The sequence below is a fragment of the Spinacia oleracea genome, chromosome 4, assembly GCF_020520425.1.
Source record: "Spinacia oleracea cultivar Varoflay chromosome 4, BTI_SOV_V1, whole genome shotgun sequence".
Classification (NCBI taxonomy): Eukaryota; Viridiplantae; Streptophyta; class Magnoliopsida; order Caryophyllales; family Amaranthaceae; genus Spinacia; species Spinacia oleracea.
The window spans coordinates 10,427,719-10,447,876 of record NC_079490.1 but is presented as its reverse complement, the minus strand read 5'-3'; the positions used below and the strand labels follow the sequence as shown (position 1 = coordinate 10,447,876).

The 20,158-nt window shown below is 34.8% G+C and overlaps 1 protein-coding gene and 1 pseudogene across 1 annotated transcript; both read left to right on the top strand.

The window, feature by feature from the left end:
• Nucleotides 1-3,150: 3,150 nt before the first annotated feature.
• On the top strand, nucleotides 3,151-3,926 carry LOC110802658 (uncharacterized). The gene has a single exon (XM_022008098.2). The coding sequence runs from the start codon at nucleotides 3,257-3,259 to the stop codon at nucleotides 3,716-3,718; it is 462 nt and encodes a 153-aa protein (XP_021863790.1). The 5' UTR covers nucleotides 3,151-3,256; the 3' UTR covers nucleotides 3,719-3,926.
• A 1,474-nt stretch (nucleotides 3,927-5,400) lies between these two features.
• Nucleotides 5,401-11,369, top strand: LOC110802678 (histidine kinase 5-like; annotated as a pseudogene).
• The last annotated feature ends 8,789 nt before the right edge of the window (nucleotides 11,370-20,158 follow it).

Below are 20,158 nucleotides of genomic sequence, written 5' to 3'. Positions count from 1 at the left end.
TTAGGCGAGTTCCTAAGGCGAGATCCTCATATATTATGTGGATCCTCGATGTTCCAGAGAAGGAACAAACTGTGAAGACTTCGAGTGAAGCTTCCTAAAGGTGCAACATGAAGACTATAACATATGAGATTATGTTTAGGATTTATGTAAGTATTTAATATTGTTTACACGTAGTTTGGAACGAAAGGAACAAAAGTATTTTGGTACGTTTTAAATGAAAAATATTAACTATAATTATAAAAGAGTTTTAATCAAGAAAATCTTTGTTAATAAATAAAATGAATTTAATAAATAAAAACATAGGATTCTAAATTACAGTTTCCTTGTTTTCCAAGCAAAAGGTTTTTCTATGATCCTTAAAACTCTCCCCAGTACTTTTCAATTAAACGTGCAAATAGTGTTTGATTTGGTCTCCCCTATTTCTCTCCAACTATGCCCATGTTACTGAGCAATAACAGTTAGTCGGTAGTTGAGGGAAACATGGGTATCCAACCTTAGGTAAAACTCCTCTATAAAAGAAAAGAGTTTTCACTTTTTCAAACACAACCGATCTTTACAAAATATATCTTAAAGAGCTTAAACGTTTTTAAGAGAATCAGTTTACAATGCGCGCTGCCAAGCCACTAATATATACTTCCTCCATTTTTTTTTATAATTGCACCATCTTAGATTTCACGCTTGCCAATGCACTATTTTAACCATTAATATCTCTCATTGTACATTTTTTTTATAATTGCACCATCTTTCAGATTTTGTTGCATTGAAATACTACATATTTTAAAAGATAAAAAGATTTCTTCGTCATTTTGAATTTGGTTACCATACGTTTAGCTAAGAGCATCTCTAACGGTAAGCTAATTTCTAAATTAGCTTGTCATGCCACATAATATTTCAAGCTACTTCCCTTTCTAGCTAGTTAGTACCCTAATGGTTAGCTACTAGCTTGATTTTTAATTGTCATGTTTGTCAATAAATACTTCCTCCGTCTCAGATTAGTTGTTACACTTACATTTGCACAAAGTTTTAGGTGATTAGTGGTTGTTTGGTTATCAATTATTATTTTATTGAAAAAGTAGATGTGATAGGAGTTAGTGGGGTATTTTTTTTAATTGAATGAGAGAGGGTGTGGGGACAAAAAAATATTTAGTGGGAAGAGAGAGGCAATTTAATAATTGTGGGGTCATTCCTAATTTAGAAGTGTAACAACTATTCTGGGACGGACGAAAAGGAAATTGTAACTACTAATCTGGGACGGAGGGAGTATTTTAATTTAATTTAATTTAATATTATTTCATTGGCCAAGTTTTTTCAAGCAAATTAGCTTAAATAAGCTAATTTGCTTGGCCAAGCTAATTTATCATTTCAACTTCAATGGTCAAGCTAGTAGCTTGGAATTTCTAAAAATTGCGAGCAAGTCCCTAGCTATAACCATTGGAGATGCTCTAATATACCAACATTTTTATATTTGATCAAGCATTATTTTGTTGAAAGGAGTGAGATTATGTAGCAATGCTTAGAAGCATTCACTCGACTTCAGATCACTGCAAGCTTTGCTCCTCAAGATAAATCCAATCGTAAATCATTTGTCCATAAGATGTTCATATATTTGCATGATAAGATATCAAACCATTTCAATGTTATCAGTATAAAAACACACAGAGCATTAGATTATCGCTATTGACAACTTAGTTATTTTTTGGCATACCGCGCGCGGCCAAGCCACTAGTATATACTTCGTACTAGATTTAAAGCCCGTGCGATGCACGGGTTAAATTCTTTTTTTTTTTGAGTTTTTTTTTTCAACTTTAAGCGATAATTAAAATAGTGATGGTTTTTATAATCAATGAGTATGACCGTTTAACGGGTCTTTATTTATCTATTAAGTTTTTAAAAAATTATCTCTTATCTATTTTATCTTTTACCGGTTCTTATTTTTCTCTTATTATCTTTTACTGAGTTTTATTCATTTTTATCGGGTCTTTATTTATCTATTTTTATTTTTCTCTTATTATCTTTTACTGAGTTTTATTCATCTTTATCTCTTATTATCTTTTACCGGGTCTTTATCTTTTAAAGAGTTACATGCATCCTAATTCAATTCTAGTACATCTGATGTTAATCTCAAACACCTCCATGAGGAGGTATGCTGTGTCTAAGGCCTCAACATGCATCCTAATTCAGTTCTAGCACAAATACGTAACAACCAAAATGCTAAAAAGTAAAATAATATACATAGCCTTGGATTTGCATTCTTAATAGCAAACTGTTCAGTTGTCTATCAAGAATGTCAAGGCTCGAGAAATTAAAATATAGCCTTCTAAGTTTAAGACACTGTGATTATGCAAAATCCCAAAGTTGTAAAAAAAAAAGGAGAATAAAAATTGGATGGAATTCTTGACATTAAGCTAATTGAAATTATAATAACTAATTTTAAAAAAAAAACATCTAATATCTAACTATCCATGATATTGGGAGATCTTCGGGCCGGTGTCTTTCTACATGTAGGCTTGCAAACCCGGTTATATCAACGTGTAATTTTCACACCTAAATTGTAGTTCGTTGTGTCGGATAAATTAAAGACAATCTTGAGATTGTTTAATCATGTGTGATTAAACGATAGTAGGGGTGATAAGAGGAGGCATAAAAACTGTTAGTAGGGTGGTACGGAGTATTTGTTAATTACCATTAAAAACAAACACCGTTTTTTATTCTTCTAGGGAGTCTAAGAAGTACCTAGACAATGGAATTGAAATCCTCAAAAATTAGTGAATTTAGGGGAGATAAAAGATGTTGAACGTTTGGTGAAGGTTGAGATTATTTTGGTGAAGGCCGTACGAAATATATATATACAAAAAGATGGTAGAAGTTTGTGAAATCTATCTTTATTAAGTAGTCTATTGTGGCAAGACTCTAATATTATTTATTTATTTATTTATTTATTTAATTAGTTAATAACTTAATTATATGCAATGACATGGAGATCCTACGTGGACGCTCTAAATGATCTCCAAAAAACTCCCCTTTATATATATATATATATTAGATTAGATTATCAATTAATGAAATGAGGAACAAACATTAAGGAAGGAAATAGGGAGTGGAGTAGGCTTTTTTTTCTTGTGGATTACTGGATTCAACTCATTCAATTTCCATTGAATAAAGCCACGAAGTTAGCCCAAGCCCAAAATCAACAATCACAATTCACAACCCAAACCAGAAACCAGAAACCAGAAACCTTCGTTTTCTCTTTCCAACAATGGCGGCAGCAAAAGAGCTCAGGAAACCAGTCATGGCGACAGTACGTCTAACAATCAACGCCACTCAAGCTAAACCAGGTCCACCCGTGGGAGCAATTTTAGGTCAGTTAAAGCTCAATCTCATGGCTTTTTGCAAGGATTTCAACGCCCGTACTCAAAAGTACAGTATTGATACTCCCATGTCTGTCTCCCTCATCGCATACAAGGATCAAACCTTCGACTATGTCATCAAATCTCCCACTGTTTCCTGGTTCCTCAAAAAAGCTGCAGGTATCGACTCCGCTAGTACTCGCCCTGGACATATTGTCGCTTCATCGGTAACATTGAAACATGTTTATGAAATTGCAAATATTAAGAAGGAAGATCCCGGCTGTAAGCATTTGGAGGTTGAGAGTATTTGTAAGTCTATTATTGGTACTGCTAAATCTATGGGGATTAAGGTTGTTAAAGAGTTGGAATGAATTGAATTGAATTTTGGGAGATTTTTTAGGGTTAGGATTTTAAGGCATTTTTGTTATTGTGGATCTTGTAATTGGAATCCGATCGGATTTGGATTTCTGATGTTGGAGTGGTTTTTCTTCTATGATTTACATGTAATGTAGACAAATTATCAATATATTTCAATAATTTTGACATTGTTGTGTTCAATTTATTATTTTCTTCGGTGAAGTTAATTTTCTAATTACAATTTGTTGTTTGGGTTTGATTAAAACTTTTGGTTGCCATTCTTAATCTTTGGTGCACCTTTTTTCATTTACATCCAATTGTAGCTAAAACTAACATTTAGACTGTTCAGCATTTCCTTGATTAGTCACAACTTACAAGTGTGCGTTGTTGTAGTAGTGTGTTAGTTTGTTACAAAGACTTGAAGTCTTATGTGATAATACACTATTCAAATTCCATGTATGTGTACTAATTTCGTCAAGAAGTTATTGTTTGGGTGCATAACAGATTAACAGCAAATTATCATTGAGCTTGGCATTATTTATATCTGATAATCGTTCTTGTGACAGACGCATTAACCTACGGCAAGATAATCTCTCTCTTTTCGAATTGTTCATCGCCTCCTTTTTCTAGGGTTTTAATTTGTGTGCATTGGTTTGGGGTTTTTATAAAACCCTAGTTGATTCAACTTTTTGATTAATTTTGGTTGTTGAATGTGTTCAGGTAATTGGAAACAAACGGGACCCCGAAGGGTACTACCGTTCTTTCCTTCTTTCTATTTCCATTTTGGTTGTCTGTAATTTGTAACAAGTGTCTAAATAGTATTTGTGTTTAATTTTGAGATTCTTTGATGAAATTTTGAATGGATTATTCTGTTTATGGTTTAATTTAAGACATTGACATTTTGCAATCGTCGAGTGTAGCTGAGGTTACTTGTTCTGCTGATTGAGCTGCTGATTGAGCTCTGTGGTTTTGTGTTGTTGGAAATAATACTACTTGTTGCTTTGTTGTTAACTAGAAATTTTTGGATCATTTGAATATCACTTGGAATTTCTAATTCTATTGTATTTCATTCTTTGGTTCTAGTATTTGAATCGGGTTGTACAATGAAACCAGAATGTAGATGTTTTTGACAACCAAATTTAGTCACATAAATAGAGGTTAATTTTGGAAGAAATCGCCTGAGATTGGATGATAATGTGTCGAATGATTTCCCTAGAAATAGCTAAATCGAAAACTAATTCCCAATTTGCATTGGTTTAAAAACTAATTCCCATGGTACCATCCACGAAGCTCTTACCCGATCCTACGTGGACGGTACCATGGGAATTAGTTTTTAAACCAACGCAAATTGGGAATTAGTTTTTGATTTAGCTATTTAGTGAAATCGCTCATAATGTATCTGTTATATGGAGTGTTCATGACTCCTCTTTGGTCATTGCTGTCATTGTCTTTTTTGTATAGAGCTTTTTCTGTTTTGCCTAGGAAGGTGTCTTCTAGGGAGATTGATTGGTTAGTAAACCTGAGAAGGAGCAACTAGGCTAAGGAGGCCCTTCCTAGAAGGTAAGCCTTGTCGGGTTCTTCCTATTTGTTTGGGGTGGTTTTCACTTTTCACCGTTGTATGACTGTTTCTTTGGAGCTATAATATTTCTTGTTTACTGATCAAAAAAAGGAGTGTGATGAAGTACTTTCTGTCACGATGGCTATACCAGCTTCTTCTTCTTTCGCTAATACATTGAAAGAGCAGATGTGTCCAGTGAATCAAATACATGTCAATGAAAGGAATAGATATTTTGCAAAGTCTGGTGAAGAAACTGAACTTGTAACTATTATATGAGTTGGTTATTTCCTGAAAAGCAGGCAAGTGTAAGAGTAGATTAATTCGCTAATTAATACAAAGTCTTAATAAGATTTATGAGAATATTCAACTCATGACACTTGCAGGACAAGATTTGTGACTCAGGATGATGTTCTACACTAAATATGAGTTAAAGCAGTTATGCAATTTGTTTGTGAACTGTAGTGCTAAAGTGACATGGCTTTGAAGTACAGTAAGATTTCCTCGAAATGGATTATCCTGCTTGTAAACTGTAATTGCAGCTTTTCTTTCGAGGTACTGGGGCAACAGTCTATTCTGCAGCCTTTTCCTCTAATGTTCATTTATGCCAGTCATTTAGTCGTATTGCTCTTTTTTACATGCTACAAATTTGAAACTTTGTTGGATTTTCAACTCCGACAGTTTGATTGCAGGTACAAGAAGCTTTTGTCTAGTGTTGACTTGACGAAGGATTTCTTTTACAGCTATACATATCCAATAATGCAAAGCTTGCAAAAAAATGTGCAGTACAAGGATTCAGTTGGAATTCATTATGACAGCAGATTTGTATGGAATTCTTACCTTACTGAAGCTGTTCGTACAAGATGCTATAATAATATTTGGACTGTTGCATTGGTTTATGGGCACTTTAAGCAAGTATGTAACTCTTACGTTCCATTGTATCTTCTCTACGTTGGTATAAAAAGTCGTTAATGTATCACAGGGTCTTATATACTAAGGCTAGTGTTGCATTTCATGATATTGCATTAGAATTCTTCTAACCGATTTTGGAGTTGTCTGCTTGTGATTCAAACTTCAAGCTTAGCTATCTGAGAAGGGTCATTTTTAAGTGCTCTTTATGATACTTCTTTTCAGTATGTATAACTTATTGAAGTTTAACTGTGATTCTGTTAATATTGAACTTTAAATGTAAATATACAAAGGAACTTATTTGTAGAAATGTGCAGGGACTTTTTGGAAATAATAGTCACGTATACTATTATTGTTTTATAGATTGTGTGCCTAATAAAGAAACAGTTTACGGTGGAATATCTCTAGTACCCTAACTTTATAATTTGGATGCGTTTGGTTAAATTGTATGAATCGGAATGATATTCTATTACTGTAAAGGGTACTATGGTAATATCTGCTGTTCTTGAGAGGTTGGGATACATAACTTCTTTCTAACAGAGAGAGTTGAGTTCTACTGCTGTTTAAAGTTGTTGTTTTCATCAGGATGAGCCGATGAGGGTGTTGTTGTTTGTTGCTTTAATAGTCCTCTCTCTTCCTTTTTTCTAAGTGCTGCTGTAAATATGATCTATCCTGCAAAATTAACTATAATTAATTAGCTATAGTAGTTATTTGCTGAATGTAGTTGAATGGTTGCTATGCTTCTGGTAGATCAATTATCTTGTACTCTGTATATTGCTCAATTGCAAGATATTGTTTTTGCCGTGTTATATACAGGTGATCTTAATACAATGTTTCTTGGCAGATGAGGTTGTCAATTTTTGGTCGTGATTTCAGTATTGCTTTGGTAGCTAGACGGTCTGGTCATTTTGCAGGGACTAGGTATGCTCTAATTGCATTTTGCTTGACCGTATGATGTTATGCTCAAATCTGTTTCTTCTCTTTCCCCAATAATATGAATGGCAGCTAAAAGAAACTAATAAGATACAGAGTAATAACTATTTGATCTTTAGTTGAGAAAATAATCTGATTTCTATCTTTCAAGTAATGTTATGCTGTCTTGTTCATTCAGTTTTGTTTACATCTGCTGCATACCTGTTAGATTTTTATATGTGGATACTGAAGAGGGTGTCTGTTGCTACTTATATGGTCCGACTTCTTTCTAAAATTTTGTACGGTATCTCATTAAGAATAAGATCTAGGGAACTATGGGATTCACATGAGCTGTACTGATCATTTTCTTATTTCTTATTTTAAACCTTTTACATGATTAATATGCTTTTACCTTTCTAAGACTCATTCCAATCTATTTATGCACATTTAAGGCTCATTGGGTCGTTATAGGTCATATTTAGGCTAAAATGACATTTTCGCTCCCAACTTTGAACTAAAGAACCTAAGGACTCATTTTAAACTTGTTACATGATTAATATGCTTAACTTTAAGTTTCTAAGACTTATTCCAATCTACTTATGCACATTTAAGGCTTGTTTGGTCGTTATAGGTCATATTTAAGCTAAAATGAGGCATTTTCGCTCCCAACTTTGAACTAAAGAACTTAAGGACTCATTTTAAACTTATTACATGTTTAATATGCATAATTTTAATTTTCTAAGACTCATTCCAATGTATTTTATGCACATTTAAGGCTCATTGGGTCGTCATAGGTCATATTTAGGCTAAAATGACATTTTCGCTCCCAACTTTGAACTAAAGAACCTAAGGACTCATTTTGGGCCAACATGATGGGTTTGTTGCAGCGAACATATTGTTGTTCGCTGCAACAGGATTTGTTTGTTGCAGCGAACAACAATATGTTCGCTGCAACAGGTCTTTATTTTAGCATATTTTCCTCTACCTGTTCCAGCGAACACGTATATGTTCGCTGCAACAAAGTACTTTTTGAAGCAAACATTGTTCGCTACAACAAGTACAGATTTGTTGTTGCCTCGCCCCCGTTGCAGCATCCGATGTCCGCTGCGACAATGGTCTAAAAGCCCGCTGAAACAAGGGTTTTTTCTACTAGTGATAAAGAGAAAGAGCACTAAAAGTACATAGTGAAACATCGTTTTGAGGAGGAACGAGTTGGTGCTGATAGATATTCTGTTTCAGTTTTGGAGGAGCTTTATGATTTCTATAAAGTTGTTCCTATTAAGAAGAAGTAGCACGATTCACCTGTTGAAACTAATAAAGGACCTTGAAATTGATGCTGAGTGTGATACTATTGTGTATTGGAAACAAAGGGCTGTGATTCTCGAGAAATTGTTGAAGGAAAGCAGGCAGAGAGAGCAGACACTATTGGAAAAGTTGGATGAAAGTATTAAGAATATGGCCGAACAGTCCACACCGGAGGAAGAATTGTCACAGATGCTTAAAAGAGCGGATAACTTTATACACTTCATTCTTTAGAATGCTCCTGTTGTTCTTGGTCATATGGTAATATGCTAGCTATATCCCATTTTTATTCATTCATTCATTCATTTCTCTAGGACTGCCATTAAATTAGTTTGGCTAGGTGAGCATTTCATCATGTGCGTTTGTTTCAGGATAAGGAGCTACGTTATCGTTTTATCTACAAGCACTATCCAAGTTTTAAAGAGGAGGTAAGACATTGGTGAATGCAATACTTGTGCAAATGAGGAGTGTGTAATTCTATCTTCCCTTTTGTTTCAAAGCATGTATTAGTAAGGAAACCGGTGTGGCATTCCTCAACTTCCCTGATTTTTTTCAGGATATTATAGGAAAAACTGATATCGAGATCTTTTCTGGTGCCGGAGTGAAGGAGTCTCTAGACTTCAAGCGAGAATTCTTAGAACGTGGATTACCTGGAAAGACAGAAGTAACATTTGAAACTGAACTTTTTTGATATATGTTGAACCTGTGTTCAATAAGGCGGAGAAACCATTGGTGTCAATTACATTTGAATGGACATTACAGATCAGGTCTTTTCCTTTTCAATACCCATGTGTCTTTATTTTGATATGTAAATACTAAATAGGGGTGTGTGCCTTATAAATAATATAAGGTGTTGGATTTTCCAAACAGGTCAGAAAAAGAGAAAGATGGCAAAGCTTCGAGAGGAAATAGCTGTACAGAAAGCCATGGAGACTGAGCTGAATAAGACAATACATATAACAGGTTTGGTGGGAGTCTAAGTGATTCCTGAATTATAGCTTCTATGGGAATTTACTAAAAGATGTTTCCCCTTATTTTGTAGAGGAAACAACGCGAGCTAAGCAAATGCTTGCTACCATGTCTAATGAGATAAGATCACCGTTGTCTGGTGTTGTTAGCATGGCCGAGGTTCTAGCCACCACTAGACTGGACAAGGAACAACGACAATTGTTAGATGTCATGATTTCTTCTGGGGATTTGGTCCTTCAGCTCATCAACGACATCCTTGACCTCTCCAAGGTTGAGTCAGGTTTGATATTATTTACCTTGAGATTTCTTGGGAGCTTAGTGTTCTGTTGACTGTTTATCTATCTGAATACTGAAAAGAATTTGATTTTGCTGTTCTTTGTTATTGGGTTTCAGGTGTTATGAAGTTGGAAGCTACCAAGTTCAGGCCAAGAGAAGTTGTAAGGCATGTACTCCAGACAGCTGCAGCATCTTTGAAGAAAATGCTAACATTGGAAGGATATATAGCGGATGATGTTCCTATAGAGGTCAGAGCATTTTCCCTCAGAAATTTATCCTGTATTCTGCATTTCAACTCTATGTTCTTGTAATCTTATCTGAGGGGAAGTATCTCATGAGTGGTTAGTTCAGTGATTTCAGTCCTAACACTGCATGCACCATCAATATCGTATCCTTGCAGGATTATGAAACAATCATGTAATTCTGTAATTGTATGTACATTTGCACGCAAATTAGTCTGACAACACTTTCTCACTGTATCTATTTCAGGTAATTGGAGATGTTCGACAAATTCTCACTAATCTAGTCAGGTTCGCAGATATCATTTTCCACTTTTCAGAATTCAGCTTCTCACGTTTATCCCTTCCATCTTCGTAGGCTAACTAATTGAAATTTCTTCTGCAGCAATGCCACTAAATTTACGCATGAGGGTAAAGTTGGCATAAGGCTTTATGTGGTACCGGCGCCTTATTCTGGAGAAGAAGAACAAGACACTTCCACCGAGGAAAAGGGTAATTCTGGTCATCCATATGGAGATTCTCCTTATGAAAATTCGGATGAGCTGATGGGTGGTCATATGACAGTATCCAGCAAAGAGCATTGTGGATCTACATTCACATTTGTTCTTCCATACAGGGTATCTCCTGAATCTGACGATCAGTCGGATGATCCTGATGAGCTTCCAGATGCTTCTAGTCATCATGATACAACAGCCGCTGATGATCATACATTAAGCTCTTCTATCAGTGGAACCATAATCTATTACAAAGTAATTATGGATATAATATGATGCCTGACATCAACCTGAGAGTTGGAAAGAATTGGAAACTGAACAGACATCACCTGAGAGTTGTTCGAGGCACAGTAGTGGTGATAATGCTGCTGCTGAAACAAGTGGTAGAAATGATCAGTGTGTCAGAGATGAAAACCAAAGATCATTGGATCAATTACATGAACCTCAACAAGTACGGACAATACACACATGCCATACAACTCTGCAGATACAATTAAGCAATGTCTGCAGGATGTGTGCATGCCAGTGATGGACGGACTTCAGGCAGCAAGAATTATTCGTTCATATGAAGAGACTGGTAACTGGGATGCTGCTGCAGAGGCAGGAATTGATCAACCTATGCATTCTTAAGATTCCCCCTTGGATATTCCTGATTCATCAAAGAGACTTCCAATTATCGCGGTAAGCACTTGTACGACCTTGACATTGCCACAGTTTTCTACTACACTGTTAATGACAATTATTTTATGTTAATTTGGGCTGTACCTAAAATCATCTTGCTGATTTGATAAGAAGCCAAGTGCTACAGTTTCTGCTGAAGCAAGAGGCTGAGTGTTGAGATAGATTAGGATTATATATAGTAGTATCCTAATATGACTAGTATCCTAGTATGAGTTATACACTCAGGCTGCTAGAGGCTGCTACCTTTTTTTTCCCTTTCATCTGAACTATTATTATACACTTGCATGTCACATACTTTCTCCTTTTCTCTTGAAACATCAATGGTAATACCCGTATTCTTAAATTATAAATATATTTATTATATTGATAAAGCATGGTTAAAGTGAATTTTATTTTAAAGTTGCATTTAATATTTATTTAAATGTATTTAATTTAAGTTAGAAATATTTCATTATTTCTATTTTGAGAAGAAGAAAAATTTTTAATTTAATTAGGCGAGCTATTTTTGGAGAAGAAAAGAATTTAATACACAAAGATAATTCTAATTTAGACAAAACATCATTAAATTTCAAAACAATGATACTCCCGTCTTTTTCATCATTGAACCTCTACACTTGTAAATAGGGAGTGCAGCCCCAAATTTCACGATCAATTTCTCATTATCCCCAAAACCAAAAATCTAAATCTTTTCTCCCCTCCCATCTGTTATCTCCTCTCCCCTTCGGCTATCCTTAAGCCGAGCCCAACCACAACCCGTGGCCTCCCTGCCGCGCCGCCGCTCGCCCATTCTTTATACCGTGTCCCTAGTGGTCGACCGGTTTGTTTCCCTCCTTCCCGAGTTTTTTCTCTATTTAATTGTTTTTAGTTTTATAAAAAAAAATGATTTCTTTTTATCTAATTTAAAACGATTTTCAGATTATACAATATGTTTGAATTGATATTTATAATTCACCATGGGACGGGTTATGATGGTTATTAAGTGACTTGCACTGTGAGAAGCAAGGTCACAGGGAGTACGGGTGTTACTCCAAGAATCAAGCTAAGCCTGGCCAGGACGATAACTTTTAGAACCGCAATGGCGGAAATTATGGAGGAAATAAAGATCACCAAAGGGGTTACAAAGGAGGTAACAATAATGTCAATGGCAATGGAAAGCCTGGATAAACCAACAGAAGCAGAATAAAAATAAGAATGGTAATGGAAACGGAAACGGGAATGACTATGCTAAGGGGAATGCTCCAGGGAAGTTGAACATCATCAGTGAAAGGAAGCGGATTAGTCTTCGGACGTGATTGCTAGTACTTTTTCTATTAACTCGATCTCGATTAGAGTATTATTTGATTCTGGTGCAACTTATTCTTTTATTTCGATAAAGACCTTGGGGAAACTAGGATAGAGTAAACCTAAAACTAGTGAAGTACCCACAGTGATACCAACAGAGAGTGTAGTTAGGTGTACCAAAATCCATAGAAATGTGCTTTTGAAAATAACAAAGACTGTATTTTCATCTAACCTAATTGAATTTGTGTTGCGAGACATAGTGGTGATTCTAAGGATGGATTTTATAGTTCATTCAAATCCAACATCTTTTATGAGATGCAGAAAGTCAAATTAAGGTCAAGCCTAGGAAAAGTGGTATCTTATCGTCGATTTGGTAAATGTAGAAGTATGAGAATCATTTCAGCAATGAAGCAAGTGTCGTTAATAAGAAAGGGAAACCTATTGTATTTATGTAGTATGAGAGACCTAGCAAGTGAAGAGAAGTTTAAGCCTAAGTATATCTCTGTGGTGAGTGAATTTCTAGATGTATTTCTTGAAGAGATCCCGGGAATGCCTCCCAATAGACCCATCTATTTCACAATAGACTTAGTGCCTGAAACCGTACAAATTTTGAAAGTTATGTATCGTATGGCTCCAGCTGAAATGAGTTAGTTAAAGGGTCAATTGGAGGATTTTCAAGAGAAAGGTTATATTAGATCTAGGGCGTTGCTCAGTTCTATTTGAAGAAGAAGGATGGAAGTATGAGACTCTATATATCGACTATAGGGAAGTCATAAAGTCACAATCAAGACCAAGTATCATTTGCCTAGGGTAGATGATTTGTTTGATCGGTTGAAAGGAGTAGGAATCTTCTCAAAGATCAACGGGTGGAGTTAAGTCTATGGAAGGCTCCGTTCTTGCTTCCATCATAGACCGTAGAAGGAAAAATTAGCGCTAAGGCTGTAAGTCTTCTACGAGAGTTATGGTGGAGACAACCTTCCCCGTATCAATGAACCCCACGTACATGTACAAAGAACCTAAATCGTTCATTGCTAAATAGAAAGATCATATCGCTACGCTCCAAAAACTTCGCTTTATTCATTCCGATCCAATTTGTGTTCGGGTTATCACCAGTTGAGAATCACGGACAACTATATACCAAAGACTGTGTTTTAGACAAGATATAGTCACTACGAGTTCATAATTTTTCATTTTGGTTTGACTAATGCGCTTGTAATATTCATGGACTTGATGTATTCCATACTTAGCGGATTGGGATAGAGGATTGAGATGAATTCGCTAATTCCAAAAAAGTTACTTGGAGAAGCTTTTTGAGTTAGAGGATAGCATTGGGTATCTAAAATTACAATTTTATCCTTTGTCTTCCCATTCACTCACACCTACCTCTCAAATTGCACTCTCACTCTCATTCCATATATAGTAGACCGAAGGCTACTTTTCTTGTAATTGTTTTTTTCTTTCCCATTTTTTGTTCTTGTTTATTTTAATTTCCTACTCTTCTTTAATTTCTTCTTGTTTTTTTCTCTTTATTTTATTTTAATTTTAATTTTTTCTCTTATGTATTTATTTTTTTGTTCTCTTTTTTCCCCCCCTTTTTTTTAGCTCTTCAGCCTTTTTTTTTTTTTAAAAAAAAATCTGCATTTTGTTTTTGTTTAATTTGCTCCTCTTTTTAATCTTCTTCTATTTTATTTCCTTCATTTAGTAGCTTTTTTCTCTTTAAAAAAAAATAAAAGCTATTCTATATTTATTTTTTTCAATTTTAGATGTGATTTAGTAGATACAAGTGAATGTTGTGTAATTTCTTGCACGAGGCATGTCGTTTGAGTAATAACGAGATAATAAAGGCCCGAAATGATATTACTCATAGTTTGATGGTAGGTAAAAGGTCTACACATCGACATTGTATTTCTTAAGTATTTGGTTTATTTGTTTGAATAGACAATTTTATTACAATTTCTTTTATGTCGTTAGTTGTTTATAACATTACAAATAGAAAAAAAAAATCATTTTTGTGTTTGCAGTTGTCTTTTCTCACTAGCATCTTAACATAGTAATGGTGAATTAGATTAATTCATAAGTGAACTTCAATGCAAAATTAATCTACAAACTAGAAAAATTGATCTCACAATTTTATTAATTAGATATTAGTAAAATATTAATATTGACTTATTATTTGCACAAATATATTTACAAATTGTTTTTGCAAAATGTTGTTTAATTATTTTCATGATAGTATATACACACACAAGTTTACCATATATACATGATTAAATATATTTATTATAATTTTAACAATTAGTAATTTAAAATTAAACAATAGAATATGTCTTGTCCTTATTTGTAATTTGCATGCTCAAACAACTAACCGCTAACAGCTATTTACCAAACACTTTTATAAAAAAACTTCTAATTCAATCAGCTAGTCAAAACTGCTAATCCAATCAGCTAGTCAAAAGTGTTAATCCAATCCGCTACAGCTAACCGCTAGCCGTTAATTGCCAAACAGGGCCATTATCACCGGAAATGTTGCTAGTTTATGCTCGACTTATTATATCTGAGATTATATTATCTAAAATTTTCTGAAATATTTTATCTTATCTTATCTTATTTAAACTTATGTTTATCTAAAAAAAGATTTATTTACGTATGAAAATGTATGAAAAATGTTATATTGACTAGCGGAGGCGAAGACAGGGGGAGGTGGGGGCTATATCCCCTAGGATTGAAAATAAAAACTGATATTTATCGGTAAATATTCCTTGCCTCGGTGAATCGGTGATTATGTATTTAAATTGGAAAAATGTGTTTTTAATCTGTAAAAATTGTGATTTTAACTCGGGTGCATGTATAGTTACCTACCATTGGGTGCACCTTCTAATTTGTGGGTTTTGTAGTATTTGGTCAGGGTTTGAATCTTTTATTACTACTCTGTACACATAACTATGTCCTTTCTTTTTTAATTTCATTTTTTTTTTCTCGCCCCCCAATATCAAATTCCTAGCTCCGCCATTGTTGATAAATTTCATAGATTTATCATTTAACATTAATTAAATAATTCATCAATATTTTGGTCTATATCTCAAGCTTTTTGTTCTCGTTACTATTGTGTGTACACGTTTGATAGCAGACAGAGATCTGTTGACAACCACCAATGACTCGTTTGATAGCTGGTAATAAATGGTGGGAATGAGAATAAGTATAATTAATCTAAGTATTATTTGGCCAAAAAATAACTATCATGGTGTCCAAGGTAATGAATTTTGTCATAAACTTGGTGTTTTTCATTTACATTTGCATTCCCATTTAATAACACTTTCCAAATAGTAATGGATGGTAATGAAAATTTATAAAGGAAAAGATCTAGAGAGAGTATTGAGTGAACTAGCATTACCATGGAAATGGATAGTGATCATGCTTACAAATTTACGTACAAATTCATTCTCATTGACACCATTTATGACCGGCTATCAAACGGGCCGTTACAATGGAAATGGATAATGTTTTGTTCGGTTGACGTAACAATACTCAAGATGTCCGTGTCCAACATTTCATTTTGGCTAAAATCGTGGAAATTTTTCGGCATAGTAGGACATTTTGACACGTACCATTGTCCGACACTATTACGTCGTAACACAGGTTGAAATGTAGCATATGGTGTTAGTTACATAAGAAGTAAAATTTCTGACATTGTTCATATAATTCAGATCGGTAACCAGAAATAGTCAATTAGGATAAAAATAACAGGTTATAATTAAGTTTGCCATTCTAGTCCCCCTTCATTATGGATTGATTGCATCCCTGCCTAATTACTTTACAAAGTGCCATAACTAAAACATAGAAGAATGAATGAATGATGACTTTAAAATGTAAGGGTCAAAGTTTTCAAAAGCCACTAAAGTCCTATATTAAGTTTAAGGCATTTTTCTATTCAAAATATTTTGACTTAATTAAAATAATTTAAGATAAGTTTTTCTACAATGATTTTCACATTGAAAATCATTTGTGCTACAATGTATGAAATGCAGTTTAATATAAGGTCTGCTAAGTTTAGATAACATAATTTTGGACAAAAGAATCTTAAGAAGAAAAACAGATCAAACAGGAAGGAAATAGTTAATGATCCATTTGTGTTTTTAAAAAATAAATATAGATATATATGATTGGAGTTTTAAAAAATTGTCGATTTGACTTAATAAAAAGGAGATGGTATTTAAGGAGTTCAAAATGAAATTTAATAAACATAATTAACGTGGACCTCGATAATTCAATATACAAGTAATTTTGTCATACGTTTGAACGTTTCTAACTTAATAAAATTATAAAATTGGTATCAGCGACACCAATTATGACTTGGGTGCAGAGAATAACACAACCTTTAACATATGTATTAAGCAACACAAATACTACGTAAGTAATGGTAGTATGAGGTGTGACGGGGAAGTGATAAATCCATGGAAAATTTACTTCTTCCAAGAAAATCCAAATTTTTTTTAAGTTGATTTCCTTAAAAGAAGTGAAATCCTTCCTTGGATTTATCGTTTCCCGGGAGAAAGTCTTGGACTATACCTACTAGAGGCTTTAAAAACTATACCAAGAATATAATAATAATAAACTCTAAAGTGGGGCAAAAACAACAGAAAAAAAAGGAAACCATTATTTTACCTGGCGCCAACTCAAAGTTAGTGAGAGAAGTAAAATTTCGCCCAAAGCGCCAAAATTCCAGTCCAATTGTTTGGCGGCAAAAACAAGGTGAATTGTAATCCACATATTCTTCTTCATCATCAATCTGATACAATCAACCATTTCTGTAACTCAAATTTCTCAAATTCCCTTAGATTCGTGATGAGGGTTTGTCACAAAAAATATCCCAAAACAATCGATGGAGGAACTCTTGATTTAGTCTCCTCGAATTCAATAAATCTATCGATAACCGATCTGTGAGTGACATCTGCGTTATCAATGGCGAAAGACGTTGTGGGCGGCGGAAGGAGAAGATTACAGCTAGATAATCAGGTATGGATGAACTAATTAATTATATTTATGTTTCCATACACAACAGATATAAATGTTTTATCTTGTTAATTATTGTTATTACTAATCAATAATAGGGTTTAGGGTTTGGGGTAACTGTAAATGTGTATTATCTAGGTGATATATTAGGGATAATTATTACATACATAGTTGAAACATTAATTAAAATCATTTCGTTGGTGTATACGAGTAAATGAATTGATAACTAATATATAATAATGATGACAGTTATACGCTCTAAATTTGATGGAAATTAGTTTCAGTGTTTGTACCAAGTAAAACCAAACTTGATTAAAAAGTGTAATTTGGTATAGGAAAATTAATATGATCTAACTTATTTGGTATTGTTTAATCATATCAATTTTATGAATATTGCAATTTGGTATAGTGTTTGTATTGGGTGAACAATGTGAATTTGGTATAGTGTGTGTGTATTAGATTATTTTGATGTGCTGTTGGTAACTTAAACTTCCATGTTCCCCAAGGCTGATGATAGTGAACTGGATGAAATGACATTCCAAGTGTTGGGTGAACAATGTGATATATCTATTGATGAAGGTGTTGATGAAAGTGGGGATGATTTAGCCGATGAAAGTGGTGAAGGTGTTGATGAAAGTGGTGATGATTTAGCCGATGAAAGTGGTGAAGATTTAGCCGATGAAAATGGTAATGGATACAGAAATGTGGATGAAGAAGACGCTGAAGATGAATGGGGTTATGAATCTTATGATTATGATAGTGGGGATGATTATGATGAGGCACTGGATGTGGGAGAAGATTTGAATGAGGAAGTTTTCATGGGTAATGACGATGACCTTAAAGAGGATAATGATGTTGATGCTGAAAATCAAGCTGAAAATGATGTTGATGGAGAAGAAAATGACTCATTTGTAGGAGAAGGTGTGGGTAATGCTGTAGGACAAGGTAGTGGATTGAAAGGAAATATTTCTGGAGTGTATACAACCCCTACAAGGAGGAAAGAAGACCCTGCATTAGCCAGCCCTGTAGTTGGAATGTCATTTTCTAGTTGGGAAGGTATGAATAACTATTACCGTTTGTATGGGGAACAACAAGGATTTGGTGTAGTCTGTGTAGGGGGCAGAAGTTGTCCCAAATTAAAACAAGAAAATGGGAAATCAAATTCCCTAAAAACTTATGTGTGGAGGTGCGAGTGTTACGGAAGAACCACTTACAGGCGCATGGTCAATGGGAAAAAAGTGAGTGTGGCCTTGGATCCACTTGTGAAGAAGAAGTCCAAAAAGTGTAATTGCCCTGCTATGTTGTATGGTGCTTGTGAGCAGGATAATAGTTGGGTGGTGAAGAATGTTGTAAACGAACACGTGAACCACAATCCAACACCTACAAAGTCTAATCATATATCGATGTATAGGGTGAAGAAAATTACTGATACAATTTTAAATCAGATTGTAAATGATCATGATTCAGGGGCGGCAATTACACAGATTTTCAACAACCTAGCTGGTAGACGGAACGGGGTTGAGAATATTGGGTTTACCAAAAAAGATATGCATAATATTTTGAATAAGAGGATGCGATTGAGGCTTAGAGACGGAGATGCTGCGGCGATGATAAACTATTTAGATAGAATGACCAAGGACAACCAAATTTTTTTCCATCTGCACCGCGTAGATAAATCAGGGAAGTTGAAGGACGTTATGTGGGTTGACGCTCGTAGTAGAGAAGCGTATAAGTATTTTGGGGATGTGGTTTGCTTTGACTCGACCTACCTCACAAATAAGTATGAGTTGCCGTTTTCGAACTTTGTTGGGGTAAATCACCATGGGCAGACCATATTATTAGGATGTGCTTTATTAATCCACGAAGATGCAGAGACATTTGTGTGGTTGTTTCGGTCGTGGTTGTCCTGTATGGGGGGAAAAGCGCCAGCAGCAATGATGACTGACCAAGATGCTGCAATGAGGAAGGCGATTCGGATAGCAATGCCAATGCCACAAAATCGACATCGCTGGTGCATGTGGCACATAATGCAGAAGTTTAGCCGGAAACTAGGGTCGTTGAATGATTTCCCCCAAATAAAAGTTGCGTTACAGAATTCCATATACAATAGTTTAACTCCTTTTGAGTTTGAGGAGCAATGGGCGGTTGCTATCATAACATTTAAACTCGACACAAAGGAGGAGACAAAGAAATGCTATAAGTGGCTTGAAGGTATGTTAATTTCCAAAATTTTGAATTTCATGTGCTAAGTAGATGTACCAAACTCCGTTATTTGTGTTGTTTGGTACATATTTTTGTTGTACTCCCTTATATATATAAGAAGTTGGTACTTCAAATTGCGATTTATGAAAATGCAGACTTTGTCTCTTACATTTTGGATCCCTGGCAGGTTTGTACAACCAGAGAGAAATGTGGATACCGGCTTATGTGAAACATATATTTTGGGCAGGTATGCAGACTACTCAAAGGGTGGAGAGCATAAATAGTTTTTTCGACGGCTACTTGAAGAAGAACACGAGGTTGTATCAGTTTGCTCCAAGATATTGCAAGGCAATGGAAAGTAGGGCGAATGATGAAAGAGCTGCGGATGTGAACTGTAGTCGTTTCAGTAGACCGTTAGTGGGTGAGTTTGCTGTGGAAAGGAAGTTTCAGAAGATATACACAGACGCCAAGTTTGTTGAAGTTCAGCTACAGTGCATGCACGTATGCTATGTTTCCCCCATAAGTTCGAAACCGATTTCTGACGTGGAGGTGGAACACCTTTTATCAGACAAAGTGTGGGTGTGGTTCAAGTTTCTGAAGAAGGAAATATCCTTGTCCGGTAGA

What these genes read in the sequence shown, in the direction of transcription:
- LOC110802658 (XM_022008098.2), top strand. Translation starts at nt 3,257, where the DNA reads ATGGCGGCAGCAAAAGAGCTCAGGAAACCAGTCATGGCGACAGTACGT.